Raw genomic sequence first — 21,329 nt, 5'->3', positions numbered from 1 at the left:
TTCCATGCGACCTTTCCACCAGTTATAGTTTTCTGTACCAAGCAAAAGAGGTGCTCGGTAATCTGAGGTTCCTTCAGGATATTTGTCAGCCATTTCGATCGAATACTATTCCTGTTACAGAAAGATTAGTATACCAAAGCTCTGATACCAACTGAAATTACACCTAGAGGGGGGTGAATAGGTGATTATGGCTAACTAGGATTACTTTTAAATTTTACCCGATAATAGCTTACTGAGATTTTATCAACTGAACTATAATTTGACGATGATAGTAAGCTGAGATGACTAAATGCAATGCAGAAAATAATGTGCAGGAAAGTAAATAGAACACACAAGAATTTTAGCGAGGTTCGACCCCTAAGCCCCTATGGTCTACGTCCTGGTCCCTTACCAACTTGGTAAGAGAATATATTATTGATCAATGAAGGTTACAACTACAAGATATAACAATATATCTCCCTTTATCCCAGCTGCTGATAATGGCTTGCTGAAACCCTGTTTAAGAACCTGCTCTCTGAGTACTATACTACCCCGTAGTACAAACTCCTCTAGCAAGTACCACTAAACCCTTGTTTCCCTAACCAACTTATCCAGCAACTAATCAATACAATTGAACAATACAAATCAGTGATAAAGTTTACAACTCAAACTATAGACTCTCTCTAAGATAAAACACGTGTATATATTTAGAGCTCGAGAGTATTTTGAAATCAATAAAGATCAGGAGTTGTATGTGTTCTTGCTTGTAAATTCGTCCTCTCTTCAAAACTGCAAGAAACCACATATATATATAACCACACATTAACATTTGAAACATTCTCAACAACTCACAACGGCTAGAATCTAATTCTACCGTTTAAGATCGTTAGGATGGTTTCCAACGTTCATGTGTACGTTAGATAGAAGAGAAAGAAAGATATCCAATGTACAGAAAATATCTCTTCTATTTAGTAGAGGGTAAAATGTTTTAATAAGAAGATAGGAGAAAGAGTTTGAAAGAGAAACAAACTCCTATTCTTTAGGAAATCAATTTGAATGATTAAAAATGTTTTATAATTGAGCTCTATATATATAATGCACGTATATTTATTAGAGAGGTCCTTACAACTGATATATATGAAGATCCTATAAAATCTCCATGAAATTCGACTTCCTTGTTGAATCTGGACTGTGCATCTTGGCTTGCTGTTATTCTGACAATCGTGATCATAGCTTGCTGAAATAGATTACTGTCTTATGATAGCTTGCTGTCATGATACTTAAACAGTACTGATATCAAGCTGTTATATCCTGCAAACATTCTCAAATACCAAGATGATGGCTTGCTGTGTTGTGATCATCAAAACTAAGGAGTTACAGGCTGATCCACTACATATTCCTCATCATTGTATGCGTTATTATTTAAATTTTTATTTTTTGTCTGAAATTTAAATTTGTTTAATTAAAAAATTAATTTTAATTTAATGTGTTATTTTAATTTAGTTAAAGATAAATGGGTCAAAATTATTTAATATAATTTTTTTTATTTTTTTGTTTAGCCGATGAGCCACTAATCCTCATTGGGCCTAATGAAAATGTACAACCTATATGCTCATGACCCTATTCGAAATCCAAATATAGTGCAATTCCCTCATTTTGGTATGCACATTTTTTGTGTAATTCATTTTTTATACCAAATTTGAAATAAGTTTAGTTAAAAAAGTAAATTTAAAATTATTATAACTATTTTACTAATCATGTTTGCTTTAATTTAGATAATCTATAACTGTCTTCATACAATTAATTTCATTCGGTGAATAATTTTTTGAATGATCAAATCCACAATGTTGTCCATGCTCATAATGGACTGAATTTTTAAGCCATTGTTGGGCCTAACCGAAATGTTCCTTGACTCCACTACACATTCCTTATCATTGTATGCATTATTATTTAAATTTTTAATTTTTTGTTTGAAATTTAAAATTTGTTAAATTAAAAAATTAATTTTAATTTAGTTAAAGATAAATGGGTAAAAATGATTTAATATAATTTGTTTTATTTTTTTTGTTTAGCTGGTGAGCGAGTAATCCTCATTTGGTCTAATGAGAATGTACCACTCATATGCTCATGACCCTATTCCAAATTCAAATCCAGTGCAAGTCCCTTATTTTGGTATGCACACTTTTTTGTGTAATTCATTTTTTTCTTAACAAATTCTAAATTAGTTTAGTTAAAAAGGTAAATTCTAAATTAGTATGACTATTTTACTAATTGTGTCTCACCATGATGGAACATTCTCCGTTATTTAGAGTTAGGAAAAATTGCATCCAAGTTTTTGTCTTATTGCTATATTTTTAGAGTCAGTATATGTGTACTCTTAGGTTCTTGGTTTCTCACAAATTAGTGGGAAAACTTCTAATCCAAAAACCAACTTTCATATGTAGATTATTTATCATAGAAATATATAACTTATCCACCAGAAGCATAAACTATGAACAAACCATCCTTTATGGATCCATTAAAAGAATCTTCTCACTTTCTGGATTAGAGTTCAAGCATTTTTGTTTTTTAAACAGTATTTCACATTCTTTGTTATATAATTGAGTAAAAATGAGAACATGTTACTTAAGATTTTAACTAGAGAAATTTCTTCCATAATGAATTTGCCAATTTTCAAACTTTTATTGGATTATATAATCCCTGTTGTGGTTTTCAATGTGAGCCATGATTTTATTTGACAATAGTTTAGTCAAGACATATTATATTTTTGGAGGAAGAAAACATTGAAATGATGGGCAACTATATCCTTAGTATGTGTTTATATTTATAATTGCAAAATATCTAAAAAACTTTGTTTAGCATTTTTAGAGCTTCAAGCCACATCAAGTAAGGTCCATCATCACACATTTTTATATTTTAAGGGAAATAAACACTTAAAATTCTCCCAATTATGCCAAAGTATCCTTGTGGTGAAACTTTCTCACCTTTAGTCATTTGTACTAGGTGAAAGGAATCACAATGATTTGAATACCCAACAACAAAATGTCAACAAAGAGCCATGGGCATTAGGTCAACAATTACTAGAGCAATTACTAGAGTATGCATTTTTACCATGCCTATGTTTTTGTTCAAATGTGTTGTGTTTTTGCAAATATCTTTAAACCATTTTTTGATTAAAATTTACCTGTTCAAATCATTTTTAAACATTTTACATGTCCAAGGTCCCTCTCCACATCATTTCCTAACCAATTTATTATGTACTAAAAATATTGTGAGTAAAATTGCTAGGCATAACAAAAAAACTTATATGTACAAAAACTTTAACATCACATACTGTCAACAAATTAACTCGATTAAAAAAATAAAAAAAATCTTTTTTTATCTATATTTGTTTTAGAATTTTGAATGTTAGAGGTGATAATTTAGATTTTATAATTAGTAAATAATCTAACCCTAAACTCACTAACTTTTTAAGGTTATTTTAGTATGAAATCCCATCTGCTTAGCCTAATATGATGTTATTAAATTTGGTGTCAGTTACAACCCATGAATAATGTTTTAGTAAATATAAAAAGTCTATTAATGTTTATTAACATGACATTTTAATTCTATTATAAATTGGAATTTTGTTCTCCATGTAATAATAATATTTTAGGTAGAATATAATAAGATGTGACAGAGTTTATTATATAAACGGTATATCCTTTTAATTCCATGTTTATTTATATCACATATTACTTATAATAATCTACTCAAAACATACCACTTTTTTAACAAATGCTTATATTTAAAAAATTGTGTTTTTATTGATAAAAAAAATCACTTTTGTTCAATCTATATAGCTCATGTCATCAAAAAAAATACTATGGAGAATAAAAGAGATATAACTACAAAATATCCTATTATCAAATAATGGCATATTATGTTTTTGGAGGATGAAAATATTGAAATGATTGATAACTAAATATTTAGTATGTACATATATTTATAATTGCAATATGTTCAAATAACCGTGTTTAAGGTCTTTAGAGCTTGAAGCCACAGGTACAATTTTTTGCTTTCCATAGGTATCATCTGAGGTACAATTTTCACTTTTTACTTTATTTTATAACTTGTTTATTTTTAATTTGTGGAATTTAACGACACTCATGATCTACTGATATTATTTTGACTTTCTACATTGTTTCATAATTTATTATATTTTAATTTGTTCAATTTTATGTATTGACATCTATGATATGATAATTACAAATTAGAGTAACCCATAAATAAACAGACATACATAAACATATAGGTATACATATACATACATACATATATATTTATTTATTTTCTGGATGATGTTAAATAGATATTGAGTTATATATAAGATCTCACATAACAGAGGAATCTATTTAATTTTTTATTTAAAATCCCAATATAAGAACTTTTTAGATATGAAATTAGATGTTGAACATACAGCCACATATAGGTCATGCCACAATTTGTTTTTTAAAAACTGCCTAATTCATTCCAATTTCGAAATTAACATAAATTTTTTATTATTATCCCAAAAAAAAATTTAGATAAAAAACCACATGTTAAATATACCTCCCGCTGAGGCCATGAATTTTTTTAAAATTACAATATGTCATAACATAAATTTTTTTACATTTCGTATTTCATTAGAGTTTTAAAATTTCTATTAATCATTTATTATAATCTCAACAATATTTTAGATAAAGAAACTAGATGTTGAATATACCCACCCCAAGGGTCATGAAACATGTTTATACATTTCAATTGTGATAATTTTATTGCCTGTTGAACACTCCCAATGAAATTAGGGTCAAATGTTACTGCTCAAATTTACATGAAATGACAGATAGGTGCTAACAAGAAGATTTTGTATGGACATAAAGATTCATGACAAGTACAGACTGTTTGGACGAATGGAACATGACACCAAAACCAAGTCAAACACCGACCCTTAAAAATTGGTAGAAAGTTTATTACATTACCTATTCAATAGCACAAGTATGTACAAGTGGTCCGAAGACCTACAACAATAAGAAAAGGCTCCTGCATGGATATATATGAATAGAAGAGTCATATACAAGGGATGGAGCTACACAACACAAAATACACAAAATATCCATTATAATAAGAAACTCTCCATCCCTATCATTCCAAGAATGAGAAAACACGAAGCCATATATATACTTTGTACTTATTTATTAAGACATTCATCTCTTGTAATTAATATAAAATATTATAGTGGAATTACTATGGTTGGATTTTTACCCTTCCACGGGGTTTTCGGCCTCATCGATTACTTTAGTCGATTACTTTTATTGTTCTTGTTCTATACATTCTTGCTTTCTTTTAAATACTAAATTTTATAGACTTAGCTTTTAACCAATAAATTTTAGTAAAAATACAAGGTCATATAATTAGTTGACTAACAAGTCAAAGTAATCTCCAACAAGCTTGCTTACACTACTACTTGCATAAAATAGATAGTTTAATACACTAGTTGAGTTACTAGTTTACTAGTTTACGAAGGACGATTAAATGGTAATGAATTTGATCGGGTAACTAAGAAACTAAATTATGTCATATGAATTGGTTGTTATTTAAAAATCCACATCTTTTGTGCAATACAAACATGTTGTAGATGAGTCAACTAGTTTTCAACCATAGAATGTCGAAGTACTATTTTGTTTCATTATTTTTCCTTTTCATTATACTTTTATAATTTATCAAGAATTTATTAGTTTTTAAAAATATTATATACATGTAAAATTATAATTTACATTATATAAAATTTTTTGAATATTTTAAATCTATAGTTTTGAATTTTTTATTAATTTAAAGAATTTAATACATACATGTGCAAAGATCATTTTAATTATACAGAATGTATTAGAGACCACTTTTTTTTGAGACCTTGGAGACCACTTGTGTTCTGCAAGTTAAATATTGCATAAAAACATTATAAACATATTATTTTGTGAATCATGCTCTACAAACATCTTTATTTTATTCAAAATCTTGAATATCATAAATGTACTGCATGTAAAATATTACAAAAATACTTTATTCTGCAAAACATGAGAAGTTTGCGGAACATTTGTTCAGCTTGCAGAACATACACATTCTACTTATTAAACCTAAATGATCTTCCATAATTTTAATGAATTAGTGATACTAGTAGAACATACTCCACAAAATAATATATTTTATAGTATTTTGATTGCAGAACATACGTGGTCTCCAAGGTCTCCTATAAAAAAGTGGTCTCCATAGAACTTTTCTCTTATATATATATATATATATGAGTAAAGGGAAATGGTCAAATAGAAACAACAGCTTGAATTGAATCTCTACCTCACAAATTTTATATAACCCCTTCTCTCTCCTCCCTTAAATTCCAACCGTTACTCCCTCTCATATATCTATTTATAAATAATTTTCTATCTATTTTTAATTTTTTTTCCCATTAAAGGGCAAACCTTTTTTAAAATATGACTTCACTATATGTTTCTCCATCTCCCAACAATCAATTTTCATACCATATTTGCTATATTTTCGACGATGATCACTATTTATACTTAACGGGATCACTAAACTGAAATTATTATAATTTCATAACTTTCTAAATTTTAGTGATTCTAGTAAGCATAATTAGTGATTTACTGCCTTTCTCCCCTCCACCTTTCTACTATACCACACCTTTCTCTTGGTGTCCCATCTATTTCCCCATCATATACCATTAATCTCCTACTACACCTTTATCCTAGTGCACCAATTGGAACACCCCCCCCTCATTCTTAATAAATTAATTATACCCTTACTATAATAAATCATCACTAACTTCTCCAACCAAAAAGATTGACGATTTTTATCGAATTATGTCATAAAAAAATCTTTATATATATCTTTCTCGTATATAACATTTGGTGATTTTCATGATATAAATTGGTGATTTGTGTGATATAAATCAGTGATTGTTGTCGTACACTTTAGTGATTGAAGTCATACGTATTAGTATTTGTATTCATATATCCTGTTCAAATTTGAGATCCGGTGTTTTTTATTGGAAATTCATTATTGTTATCGGTGATTGTTCAATAATTTTATATTTTAATAATATATAATCTCCCCCTATTTCACAGTAATTGTTCAATAGACCCCAAGCACCAACACTTTTGTCCTGTATTTTTTACTTTGATCATCTTCATCATTTTCTGTTATACAAGCTATTGATTTATATAATATAAATAATGATTGAAGGTAGGTGATTATAAAAATCGAAGAATTTAGTGGTATGTAATGATGGCGGGTGGAGATAGATCGGACATTGTGGTGGGTGGTAGATTCGAGATGGTGGCTGATTAGTTGTAATGGAGAGTAAAGAAGGTGATACGGAAACCGCTTGTGTGTAGGTGATGTTGGAAGTGGGTTGAGTTTTAAAGTGGTGGGCCATTAGTTAATTACCTTAGTTTCTAGTTTAAATTTTAAGGTTCTTTCTATTTGAACAGTCCCCTATAGATATTATATATATAAATATATTTATAAATAATATATATAAATATAGGCAAATGATCAAATAGAAACCTAATTTAAAATAAAAACTAAAAACCAATCCTCCACCATTGATCTATTAGCTCCCTGATTAATCACTGCCGTTCATTTCCTTTATTAAAAAAAGAAAAAGACAGAGATACGCGTATTAATCACTTCATAACCGTTTTTAGTTTTTCTCTCTACTCTTTCTCTCTCCTCAATATGTCTCTCTCTTTGGTACATCTCTATCTCTCAAATCTCTATTTGGATACAATCTCTCTCGAAGCTATCTTGTATACTATCTATGTTTCTTCATCTCATTCATATGCGCTTGGATCATTAATTAGCTTTTTAAAGATGATAACAGCGGATTTGTTGAAAATCAGTAATAATCAAGGTAAATATGTATTCTTTTGTTTATGTTACAATTTTTGTTGATTAAATTTGTGTTTTTCTTGTTTTAATACTTTAATTCGATATAATTATCAGTCAATTATTGTTTCTAACATTTTTAGTGATTGTTTGCTTTTTTAAACTATTTTAGTGATTTTTTCTGTGAATACTTGATACTGCTATCTAATAATTTAATTCGAAGATATTTTCATGTTGAACTAATTTGAAAGTTGAATTAGATGAAAGTTATATTCATTGTTTTGTGTATTTATTTGAGTATTTTTACTGATTCATTATTTAACTGTTTCAATGCTTGAGTTAGATTTAGCTGTTTAAATGATGAAAGTTATCTTTTTGTTGAAGTTATTCGAAAGTTAAATTAGATGAAAGTTATATTCATTACTCAGATTGAGTATTTGAGTTGTTTATGTTAATGTTTCTTATAAAAGTTTTTAAAGTGTTAATGAATCAGTTACGGATTATATGTTTTAGTTGAGTTTTTCACTTATTTTTTAGTTATTTATAATTTTTATACATTTTTAATCCATTTATAATTATTTTAATCAGGGATATGTTTCTATGCTTAGGTTCGAGTTGTGGCGACTCGTCTCGGATTAATTCTTGTCTAATTAGTAGTGGAGGTTCAGAAGTTAGTGAAAGTTCTGTTGCGGATTATATTGTTTCACCTGGTGGTATGAAGTATTATTTTCCTAGTTATGTAGGTGATATTAGTGTGCCATTCGAGAATCAGGTCTTTGATAATTTAAATAAAGGTTATTGTTTTTACAAAGAATATGCTTGGTTGAGTGGTTTTGGGGTTCGCAAGACAACATAGAAGAAAGATGCTGATCGGACTATTACACTTAAACATTTTGTTTGTAGTTGTGAAGGATTCAACGATCCTTATGATGAAAAGAAAGCTCTTAAGAAAAGATGCACAGTTTTTCAAAGGTGTGGATGCGAAGCCAAAATGATCTTGAAGTACATGGGTGATAACAAGTATTTTATTAAAACTTTTGTTGAATTGCACAACCATCCATTAGCTAGTGAAACTGGTCGGCAGTTTGTAAAGGCTAATAGGGAGATGAATATTAGTCTTAGAACTATTTGTTTTGATGCTTCGAAAGTGAATATTGGTGTCAGCAAAAGTTTTTATTTTGCGAAGGAAATGGCTGGTGGTTATGGGAATGTAGGTGCCAACTTATGTGATTTTAGAAATTTTAGTAGGGATATTAAATCATTTGTTGGTGAAAGAGATGGGCAAATGATCATTGACAAGTTTAAAGTCATTCAGGAAACTTCAGAATCTTTTTATTTTGCTTATGAGGTTGATTTTGATGGGCACTTGACGAAACTTTTTTGGGTTGATGCAATTGGTCAACGAAATTTTGAGCTTTATGGTGACGCGGTATCTTTTGATGCGACTTTTGATACAAATAAGTAAGAAAAGTGTACATTCTATAAAATAACTAGTTAACTTTTCTATAGTATTTAGTGATTTTGTTAGTAATTACTATTGATTTTCATGATACAGGTACAATATGATATTGGCCCCTTTCACTGGTGTAGATAAACATGACAAGTGTGTTACTTTTGCTGCTTGCCTTTTGTCACATGAGAATATTGAGGATTATACTTGGGCTTTTGATCACTTTGTCAAAGCTATGGGAAGAAATCCAGTTGTCATTCTTACTGACCAGTGTCCTGCTATGAAGGTCGCTGTACATAATTCATTTTCTGACAAAAATTGTTTAATTGCTAGTAAGCATCGTCTATGCATGTGGCACATTATGCAAAAATTCCGTATCAAGGTATTATTGATGTAAAGATAATTTTTTTATTAATCTTTGTTACATTATTTCATAGTTAGATACTAAATGTTAATTACTGTATTAATATTATAGTGGATCAACTTTTGTGAAGTTGTAATTTATTATATTTTACAAGCAATCACTAATGCTCTCTAAGAAATGTCACCTCTTTACTCATGTGGTATTTTTTGGGGAAATATACACACTGATACATGGAGTTATACAGTCTAATGGTACTCTATCTTTGAGAATAGCAATGCAAAGCATATTTTTTTCATTTGTGGATCCTGTATTGCCAATAGATACATGATACGGATCAACTGATGTATGGGAAGTATGTTGTATATTGTATAGCACCCATTGTTTTATAATGTATTAGACATTACATGTTATGAATAATAGGATATGCAGAATTTTATGGTCACCTATTAATTATATTACTGATAGTATGTTTCTTGTGAAAACAATTACAGCTTGTTAATTGTTTATGTAAAGAGACAGATTTTATGGAGAAAATGAAGACTTACATATGGTCTTCAATTTTAGAGACTGATGAGTTTGAGAGAGCTGGACGAAGTTTTAAAGGAGTTCAAATTAGACGAGCATAACTGGCTTTCAGACATGTATTCTATCAGATCTTCTTGGATTCCATCATTTTTTAGAGATGATCCTATGTTTGGTCTAATAAGGACAACATCAAGATCAGAGGGTGAGAATTTCTTTTTTGGGCAGTTTCATAGGAAACGAGATACTCTATGTGAATTTTGGTTGTGTTTCCAAAGTGCAATGGAACGGCAAAGGAATGAAACTGAAAGGCCGAATCATGAGTCAAAAACTTGCATTCCGGAGACATTATCAACATGGTTTATTGAAGATGATGCAGCAACTTTGTTCACTCGTGCTATATTTTATACAGTTCAGGAAGAAATAATTTCTTCTTGTTTAGATATGCAAATAAAGCGAATGAGTGAGGAGATAAATGGGGTTACACACTTGGAAATCAGGGATGTCAAAGTTAAAGATAAACTATTCAAGGTGACATTTTTTACTGGCTTTAAAAAGGTTGATGTTTTATAATTGACAGTAAGTGCTTATATGTTTAATGGTAGTAAGTTAATTTAATATTGCTTGGTTTTATCTGTTTGTAAATATCTTTTAGTTGCCCTATATATTCTTGTATTCTATTAAAATTATTTAAGTATATTTTAGTTGCAGGCTTTAATTAGGTTTCTTTTAAGATTTATAATTATTTTTAATGAGTTCTTAATTTAGTTTTAAACTTTTATATTTGAATTTTTTGACGCAAGTGTTTGTTAGTAAAGATCATGTTGTTTGTTCATGTAAAAAATTTGTAATGTGTGGAATAATTTGTAGACATACCTTTTATGGTTTGAAACAAATAGGAGTTACGAAGTTTCCTATGAGCCTTGCTCTAAATCGTTGGATGAAAATTGATAATTCATGGACTATGTCAAATTCAGTTTCAGTATCAAATGATTACATAAAGATGCAACAAGCCTCTCTGAAATTGACAAATATCTGGTATGATTTTCGTCAAGCTGTTAGCAAGACTGGAATGGTGTTTGAGAAGCTCGATTTTGTGCATCAAACTATAAAACAGCTGAATACAGATTTGGATGTTCAAGGTGGTTCTGATGTATTAATAAGAGAGATCACATTGCTGCTATGGTTGGGGAACAGCCTAGCGAAGAAATTTCTGTACTCATGCCAAACGTGTGCAAGAACAAAGGAAACTACTTCAAAAGACTGATTGGCGCGAGAGAGAAAGCTTTGAATAAATCCAAAAAAAGAAGTTGGCAATGTTCGTTGTGTAAGGCATACACTCATGATGCGAGGAGATGTGTTAAGAGGAATAAAGTTGTGGCAGAGTAAATTGTTGAACTATATTAGTTAGATTACTCTGATATGATAAATTTAGTTTAGAAGGTAGTAACATTACTTTAAATTTGTTGATACAATTTTAAACTAGTCATATCTCATAATTTTCTCTTTTATTGTTTTTGGTTTGTTACTGGAAATCTGTATATACTATTGTTTTTGTTATTGATGGAAAATCTAATTGGATTTTAACAATTATTTTGGAAATCAGTTATGAATGTGATATTTACAAGAGAGACAGAGAGAGAGATTGGAACAATTTAACCTCAATATCAAATTGCTACTAAAAAAACTCCAATTATATATGATTGTCAAATATATTGATTATTACTGATTTGTATGATATATTATACTGATTATGACAATAGACAATACTGATTTGTTGTTTATGTATTAGTGATTGACAATAAATATATTGATTCGTCTTACATATTTATACTAACAAGGAAAAACATAAAAGACTAAATACATAATAAATATCAAAGCACTATTTCAGTTTTAATATGGATTCATTCAATCATGAATAATAAAAATAATCATAAAATTACTAAGTCATTGTACTGAAATACAGTTTCATGCTTGATTAAAATCAAAATGCTGTTAAAAAAGTTGTAACTGTATATGATTGTCATATATTTGTTTTATTACTGATTTGTATCATATTTTATAGTGATTAAATCAATAGAAAATACTAATTTGTTGTTATGTATTAGTGATTGACAACTTTATACTGATTTGTCTTACATAAAAGACTAAGTACAGAATTCCTGGAGTAATCAATAGACAAAAAACAAAATAATTGAAACATTAATTTTAGTTTTAAAATGGATTCATTTCGGTCATGAACAATAACAATGGCAATGACAATCTAAAAATCAACAATTTTTGGGTGTTATGACAGACATTCCAAAAATTACTAAGTCATTGTACAATTACTAATTCAATGTACTGAAATACAATTTCAAGCTTGATTAAATTTCTCAGTGAGGTTAGATGCAAATGTAACCATCTTTTTTTTACTTGGACCAGCTTCTGATATGATTGCACTGCTATTTTCATTAATGTGAGAGGTCAATATAGCAGTATTGTATTTTGTTCGAAGCTTTACCATTTGTGTGAACTGACCACACTGCAATGAAAATAAATATAATATACACAAGTTATAAATCAAAAACTAATGTAAATAAATACTGCTTATATATTTAACAAAATAGCAATACCAAAACAAAAGTACTAATCAAACTAACATATAAAAATAGTAGTGTTTGATTTTTCTTACCCCTTCAGTCTTCAAATTACTTTTCCAACCGTGTATTTCCCATAAAAAAATAGCACATTCATTTGCATTTTCTTGTGTTTTCCACGTCATCCTCAAGAAAGAAATTGTTAACTTGCGAAGCGTCTGATACATAGCTTCAAGACCTTTCCCTTGCAAATATTTGATGAAGTGAGAGTGCTGCAATTTAAATAATAGGTAAGTTTATTACATTCAGTACGAGTTCCTACTTCTAACGCTAATTATATAATCAAGGACTAATTGTAATTTTATCATATATCTGTGTTGTATGGGTGTAGTAATCATACATGCACATGATTATTATCAATAATGAAGGCGACCCGATAGCTGAATATAGACATAAGCAATCTCGTACTACATTATTAATTTAGTGCTACATTATCGATTAAAATGATTAAGATAATTAGATTACCCGAATATTTGGTATTTTTCCATAGTACTTCTTTGGTTCTTCATCACGCTTTATGTTGTCAATGAGAACATAAGCTGGGTTTTTCAAATTATAACATATCAAATAGTAGTGTTCATATGCAAATAAAGGGAAGAACACCTGTAAAGATACAAAAAAACTTTTCAATGATGTGTACAAAATCAGTAACTAATTAAAAATATTTAATCAGTAATATACCATGTCTACATCCTGAAGTTTCCTTTTGGGGTATTTCTGTAGAATAGCATCCATATTATTCAAGAAGATAGGATATGTTTTAGCAACTTTCCTATTTGGATCAAGGCTCCAATTCTGTATGTAAGAATAATGTTAATATAATGAAAAATATTACAAATATTTATTTATTAATCAAAATATAGTAAATTACCAAACCACCAATAGAACAAAAGAAATGCAGTGGCGATTCTTCTTCCTTATTGTTCTCAGTATCATTCAGTATTGTAGACCATGTCTCGATTACAGAGTAGTACACTTTCGCATCAGATTTCAATGTATACAAATGCTCTCTTATGCATTTTATTCCATTCCAATCAAATACCTCTTCCCTGTAAAACAGAACATAAAAGAAGAATATATCAAAACTTAAGGAAATATTAAATAAAGCACCTTGTATTCCACATATTTAATATTCTCCTAATTTTACGGTTAAAAATAAATAAATTACTTACAGTCCATCTCTATGTGTTATTGACATGTATCTCCACATTGTAATATCCTCAGAAGTATATTTTGCATTAATATCAATAATTCTATTGATATATGGAGACTTTGCATATGGACCCAACTTTATCATTGTTGTACTTTTCTCTCTAAGCATCTATTTTGGGGTCACAAAATCTTCATTTCCAACATCATGTTCATGTTCTTTATTAATATCATCACAGACTTGGTTCACGATATCATAATCCACTCCAAGTGCAAATGATGGAACGAATGCAAGATCTTTCTTCTCACTCTCAGATAACTCGATGTTTGGTATGATCCCCTGTTCCAAATATAATATATCTGTAATATCCATTCGACTTAGAGGATCTCGATCTAAATTAACTACACCATCACTCTCAGAAAACTCGATATTTGGAGTGCACACCTCTTTATCAGTTGTTACTTCTGCCCCTTGTGTTCTTTCATCACTAAAACTTACAGTTGCATTCTTTGTAGCAACTTCTGTATTTGGATTGCAAGGTTCTTCACCATTTTTTGCTTCTTCCTGTTTATCCTCCTCATTTACACTTGCAGATCCACTTTTTCTAGCAACTTCAGCATCTGTTTTATCAAAAATTTCATTGAACACATCTTTAACAACTCTGAGTTCCATATAATCTGGATATTTTTCCATAGCACTCAAAAGATCCTTCTCAAATTGAATTTTTGAATTAATAATATTTGTTGCTCTGTCACGTAACAAATCCACATAATCCTGACAATGAACACTATATTAAAAATGGACATTCAATAAGTTTTCTTATTTATGTTACGGATATCAATAAACATTACTAACAGAATCAATAAATTAATAAATTACAGTTTAATGATTAGTGAAATGTACTTCTGTGACCAGCTACTACTTCTAGTTAGCTTATTGGTTGAATTTTACATGGTTTTTAACTTAGCTAAAATATTGGTTGAATGAACATGATTTAGTATTATAAATCATACACAGTTAATGAAGATAAAGTCATCTTAAAACACATGATTACAATTTCATTATTCTATCGTGTATTAATCTATAGTAAGGTTATTAATCTATTCTGATTTATATGTGTGTAGCGGCCGTTAAAAAAGAATTCATGGCAAAAGACATGGCGTTCAAGAACACAACAGAAGGAGAAAAGCACCAGATTACCGACCAGGGTTTTAGAGCACAAATTACAGATAGTCAAGTTAAATTACTAATCAAGAAGTGTATGCGAATAATCTACAATATTACGTGCTCTGCCATGTCACTAATATTGTCTTCTGATTTGTAATCTTCTTCATTTTCAATCGGTATAGACTCATTGCACTCCTGACCATCTTTTCTGTGTTCACCCATTTCATCAGTATTGCAATTCTGTTGCATAAAAATATAAAATACAATTAGTTCATTGATATATAATAATTTAATCAGATAGAGATATAGTTTTTGATGTTTTCCTACTTTAAATTTTTGCATATTTCACACTAGTTAATTGTTTTTAATATCATACTTCTGATTTTACCTTAGCTTGTGGCCAATCATTCCATCTGTCATCAACATGTTCTTAACTAGGCAAATTATCATCATCAAGAGAAGTATATTGATCCCAAGTCTTTTGTAAACAAAATAAGTAAGTTTAAAAATTTCTTTAAAAACCGTGAGAAAAATCTTTAAATTATCCATGAACTAGGTTACCTTTTTTGACATTTCAGTAATATTCTCTTCATTTGACCATGATCCTTCATTATTGTCGATATCATTTTTACTTTCGGTTGTGCCGATTTCCCATCATCATTCAACTCTTTATCATCTTTCTCTCCTTCACTTATATTGCCATTCAATAAATTCTTCTATATAGATAAACAGAATACATTGTAAATATAACGACTAACTAACTGCACTATATATTAATATTGTACGATATGCAACAAATGAACTTATAAATTATGTTTTACCCTCTCCAGAGTTGGACTTTTTTGTGATTGTGATTGTGATTGTGATTGGGAAAAGTACACCTTTAGCGTAGAAAGAATTCTTCCTTTCCCAAACTCTCCTGTATAAACCTCCATTGCTTGCCTTTCTTTCAGTTTTTCCTCTGTCCATCCTTTAAAAGTGGGAAATTTTCTCTCAACTAGCTGAACAGCCCTGTGCTTCACTCGGTCAACATAGAACAACTAATAATCACAAATAAAATAAATTTTATTAGTGAAGATTAATAGTAATATTTATCAGTAAGTAATTATTTTAACGGAACAAAAGAATTATCTTACAGTAAGAAATATTTGTGAGCCTCTGAAAAATGTTGAAGCTGTATTATTCCAACTGTCTTCTGCCATTACTAGATTTTGAATCAGAAAAGCAGCCCAGTTGTATGAAACACAACTATCCAAGCCATCAAATTTTACTAATTGTTTATCAACGTACGAATGAGAAGCTGTTCATATGAGAACATTTGATAAAACAACTAAAAGATTGATTTTAACCATCTCTATCACATTCCTTTCTTCTCTAATCTTCTCAACAACTCGAGTTGCTGTTATTTGCTCATTTGGAAACTGAAATAGCCATTCTTTCATTCTTCTGGAAGTTTCTTCATTTGTTACTGGTTCAACTTTTTTACCTCCATGATGTAGTCCAAGTACATATAATATATCGTCTTCAGTGATCTCAATATTTCCTTTCTCAATTTCTATCATCACACTCTTATGGTCAAATTCTTGAACTACTTTTGAACTTAATTTTGATGGTATCTTCTCCAAATCAAAATCAAGCAATGCACCAAATCCAGACTTTTCCACCCATTTTTTTTGATCATCTGACAGATGAAACACTACTTCGCTAAAAAGTCTTGGAGAGTTTCTAATTACAGCTTTTTTCTGATTGTCATTTTCCTAATAGAATTTAATAATCACAAAATTAATATTGCTAGCTAAAAAGTAATGTCTAGTCTCTTAACTATAAATATGATAATTATACAGTGTTTTTTTGTGATTTTTTTGTTATTAAATACTGATCTACGACAACTAAAATACATATAATACAATTTAATACCTGATCATCCATATTTGATTTTCTTTTGTAGGTTTTTCTCTTTTTTTTGGTTCTTGATCTTTATTCATCATTAATCTCTGAAAAACAGGAAAATATACATATATATAAAAAGATTGTCAGTTATTCAATTATTGATTAGTAAAATGAATGAAGAACCAAAAATAAAAATGAATCGGTAAATATACTAATTGTATAGTTAACACTGATTAGTAATTATTTATTATTATAAATACCTTTCGACATAATTTTATTTTATTTATCTTCTCATGTGCTCTTCTTCATCACCTGTTGTTTGTTCAGTAGTATCTTCATCATCTCTATTTTTATCCACAAATTTTCTTCAACCTGTTATATTAATGGCACAGAACATTTTTTTGGTTTAAAATTTTTTTTGGGAACAAGGCATGCATAAAATTGTCTATTAGACTTTAACTATATATATGAACTTTGTTAGAATCTTATGAATGAGTGTTAGGAAGAATATATAACATTCTTCATTCAGATGAGGCAAGTCTGGAATGTAGGTACATGTGTTCTCTATATACAAACTAGGCTAAACAAGTTCACCAAATCATAAAAAAAATTTGTATCTGTCTAATTCGAGACAGATACAATCTATCTGTCATCAGTACTCACAAGTTAAATCCCGTGTACTACACTCACAACCATTGAAAAAAAAGGTAGGATATTCTTGGCCTATATGCGTTTGTAGGAAGTATACTTCCATTCTGTTTTTGAATTCATTAGTGAAAGTTCTAATCCGCTTTTCTTATCACCACCATCTTAACTTTGAAGACTAGAATTGTGTCAAATCACAAATATGGCATATATTTCTATACCACACACACACGGGTAGAATTTGAGTTTCTTTTGAATGAGTTCAGAAGATGGTGCGAAAAAATTATGTTAAAATCATGCGAGCTACCTAAAAATCATTCCCCTGTTTCTAGTTCTAAATAGGGTTGACCTTGAAGTTTATATCATTCAAGTCAAAATCAGTTTACGAGACCCTAAGTAATATACAAACAGTAGTTTTCATATAACTAGTATTTAAAAAAGAACTCAGAAAATCACTAAAAAATTGATTATTTTCAGGCGTTTACAGAAAAATACCTCACGAAAAGGACTTAGTTGAGGTCTTTTAGCTTTTGCTTTCTTCCATTTAACTGGTGGTATTGTAACATTTTCTTTCATAGAAGAATCATTGTCTCTCCTTTTATTGTTATGTTAATTCTCTACACATATTAAATTAATGATTAAATCCTAGATTCAAGTTATTAATTTAAAATTCTATATACCTTTGGGTACTTCTTTCATTATATCGTCATGTGTGCTTTCAGAGTCTGTATCAGCAACCAACTCAACAACTTTTCCTTTTGATGGCGATCTTAATTTTTGAAGGCGTGGACTTCTGCGTGCTTCAAACTTTTTCCTGCAAAACATGCCGTTACATATTATCATACATGAATTAAACATATCTCAAAACATTGGTAACTCGAATCATATTTCATTTTATTGATTTTTTAAATAAACAAGCTTCAGATCTAAGACACATAGTTTTTTAATAGAAACATCTAATACAGCTCTTAGAAAAATATAAAAATGCACTATAAACGCATTCCCCTAAAACATTTAGTCACAAAAACTGAAATTAATTGAATGTAAATTAACGTTCAAATAACGCTATCCAACTAATTCTGTTCATTGTTCATAGATATCTCCCACGCATCCATACACAAACTCACAAAAGAATTAGTATAAAATCGAATTCTATTCTAACTAAAAAGCTCAACTCAATGTTTAATCGGGGCGTCCAAGCAAAATTCAGTCAATCCAAGCTCAAATTATCAATGCGAGTCTATTTCATTCCTTAAATAACCCTAATTTCTAATAAATATCTCAACAAGTAATGCATTCACCGTTTCAAAGTATATCTTGAAAATCAGTATAATCAGTATAATAAAAACATTCAAACACATTAATTTAAGAAATAATATGAACCTAATCTATAAAATACACAACACTTTTTATTCACATAATCAAATCAGTAAGAGCATAAAAATTAGAATCACAAATTTTGAATACATACTCTATTAGCAGTTAAATTAGTCTTAGATGAGTGATTAAATACTAATTAACATATATTTCAACTATACAATAACAACATCACTTTATAGTTTAATGACAAAAATTAATTAAAAACCACAATAATAAAAAAAACACATATTGAGTAATAATCAACTAATAAAAGTGATAATCGATTGATGTTTATTGACGATAAATTTTGCACATAGAAACATCTGATGTTTTCAAAATATATCTTAAAAATAGGTAAAATCAATAAAACTTAAACATGCAAACAGATTAATCTAAGAAACATTATAAACCTAAACTGTAAAATAAAGAACACTTTCTGTTCACATAAATATTTAGATCAATGATTAAATACTGATTAACATCTTTTCAACAACACAAAAACATCATCAATCAATATTTTCATGACAAAAATTAATTAAAATCTACAGAAATCACAAAAAAACAACATGCATCTATGAATACAACTTTATATCAACTAATAATCTACTAATGCAAGTGATAATCGATTGATGTTTACCGTTGATAAGTTTTTACTGATTTTTTGAAAAATAAGCTTCAGATCTACAAATTTCAAGCGATTTGTTTGATATTTAAAGAGCTTCCTTCAAATTCATACTGCTAATCTGTGTATAAAGTGATGAATATGAATTTTTTGTTTGATTTTAGACTGTTTGTAGCGGTTGAATTGATAATAAATGACTTCAAGTCTGTAACTGGTTTGTATGTATGGTGTGTGTATATGCGCCAAATATAATTTTGAATAATGAGTAACTACTTTTTTATTTTGGGCTGGTGTGGATGGTCTTATTTTTGGGCCAAGTTTGGGTTGGGCTGGAGTTTTTAGTTTTTATTTTAATTTGGTTTGTAGCTGAGTAGGACTCTATAAATATATATATATATATATATATATATATATATAAGTTAAGTTCTATGGAGACCATTTTTTTTGGAGAGCTTGGAGACCACTTATATATATATATATACTGAAAAACTGAATATAACATTCAAAGTATATGTGACATAATAATATTAATAAATCAAAAATAATTGGAAGAGCACAAAAAAGATAAACCTAGAAAAACATAAAATCTAAACAACAAGACATGAAAATTGTGGAAGAACTTACAATACTACAAATCACTGTAATATATATATATATAAATATATATATGCACATATATAATATAATTTTTTAAAAAAATCTTCTTAAAATGAATACCGTAAATTATATTAAATATTCCATAATTGCCTCAAATAAATAACAAATAAGGTAACCTAATTAATTTTTTTTTATTTTACGTAAAAATTATATTCTTCAAAATATACCTTCATCTTAATCATTTTTAAGTAAATTTATTTAAATTAATGTAAAATTGAACTTAGTATATTCTTTTTTCTTTATAAATACTATTCAATTTTAACCTATTTAATTTATTAGAATTTTATACATAGTTAATTTTCATATATTAATTATAATTAGTATAATGTTCCTTTTTTATTTTAGAAAAAGAATAAGATTATGTTTGCATATAAATTGTGTGGTATGTTTACAAACACACATTGTCACATGTGTCATTCTCGTCAGCCTCTCTCCCTCCCTAACACACACCCTCCCAAAAACAAAACTTCCTTACACATTTACCCCAATTTCAACACTATTGTTCATGTCTGCTAAAAGATCTCACCCTCAAACACACACACTCCCTAAAAACAAAACTCTCCTGCACATTCACCCCAATTTCAACACCATGTCTGCACCTACAATTTTCACTTTCAACTTTATTTCATAACTTGTTCATTTTTAATTGGAGAAATTTAACAACGATCATGATCTACATATAATATTTTCACTTTGTATATTTTTTCATAACTTGTTATATTTTAATTTTTTCAATTTTATGTATTGACATCTATGATATGATAATTAGAAATTAGAGTAACATATAAATACACACATATATATAGGGAGTTACTCAAATGAGAACCCCAATTATAATGAGATATGAGATCTAATCTCAGCCCTCTATTTTGTTATATTTTAACATTTTTGTTTTAATCCCTACCACACATTTAAATTGTCTTGCCCTTAGCCCTGCACATCTCTTCACCCCACCTGCCGCCGCC

General features: G+C 28.9%; 1 protein-coding gene across 1 annotated transcript; it reads left to right on the top strand.

The window, feature by feature from the left end:
- The first annotated feature begins 7,296 nt into the window (after window positions 1-7,296).
- On the top strand, window positions 7,297-10,808 carry LOC141695824 (protein FAR1-RELATED SEQUENCE 5-like). Its single transcript, XM_074500036.1, has 5 exons — window positions 7,297-7,333; window positions 8,508-8,693; window positions 8,811-9,360; window positions 9,455-9,731; window positions 10,278-10,808. The coding sequence occupies exons 1-5, from the start codon at window positions 7,297-7,299 to the stop codon at window positions 10,806-10,808; spliced, it is 1,581 nt and encodes a 526-aa protein (XP_074356137.1).
- Window positions 10,809-21,329: the final 10,521 nt, after the last annotated feature.

The sequence above is a fragment of the Apium graveolens genome, chromosome 11 (genome assembly GCF_009905375.1).
Source record: "Apium graveolens cultivar Ventura chromosome 11, ASM990537v1, whole genome shotgun sequence".
Taxonomy (NCBI): Eukaryota; Viridiplantae; Streptophyta; class Magnoliopsida; order Apiales; family Apiaceae; genus Apium; species Apium graveolens.
The sequence above is the reverse complement of the archived record's forward strand: the minus strand, read 5'-3'. Positions and strand labels throughout refer to the sequence as shown.

What these genes read in the sequence shown, in the direction of transcription:
- LOC141695824 (XM_074500036.1), top strand. Translation starts at nt 7,297, where the DNA reads ATGGCGGGTGGAGATAGATCGGACATTGTGGTGGGTG. An exon ending in ATCGGACATTGTGGTGGGTG is followed by an intron (nt 7,334 to 8,507) that starts GTAGATTCGAGA and finishes TTCTATGCTTAG; the next exon opens with GTTCGAGTTGTGGCGACTCG. An exon ending in GCGACTTTTGATACAAATAA is followed by an intron (nt 9,361 to 9,454) that starts GTAAGAAAAGTG and finishes TTCATGATACAG; the next exon opens with GTACAATATGATATTGGCCC.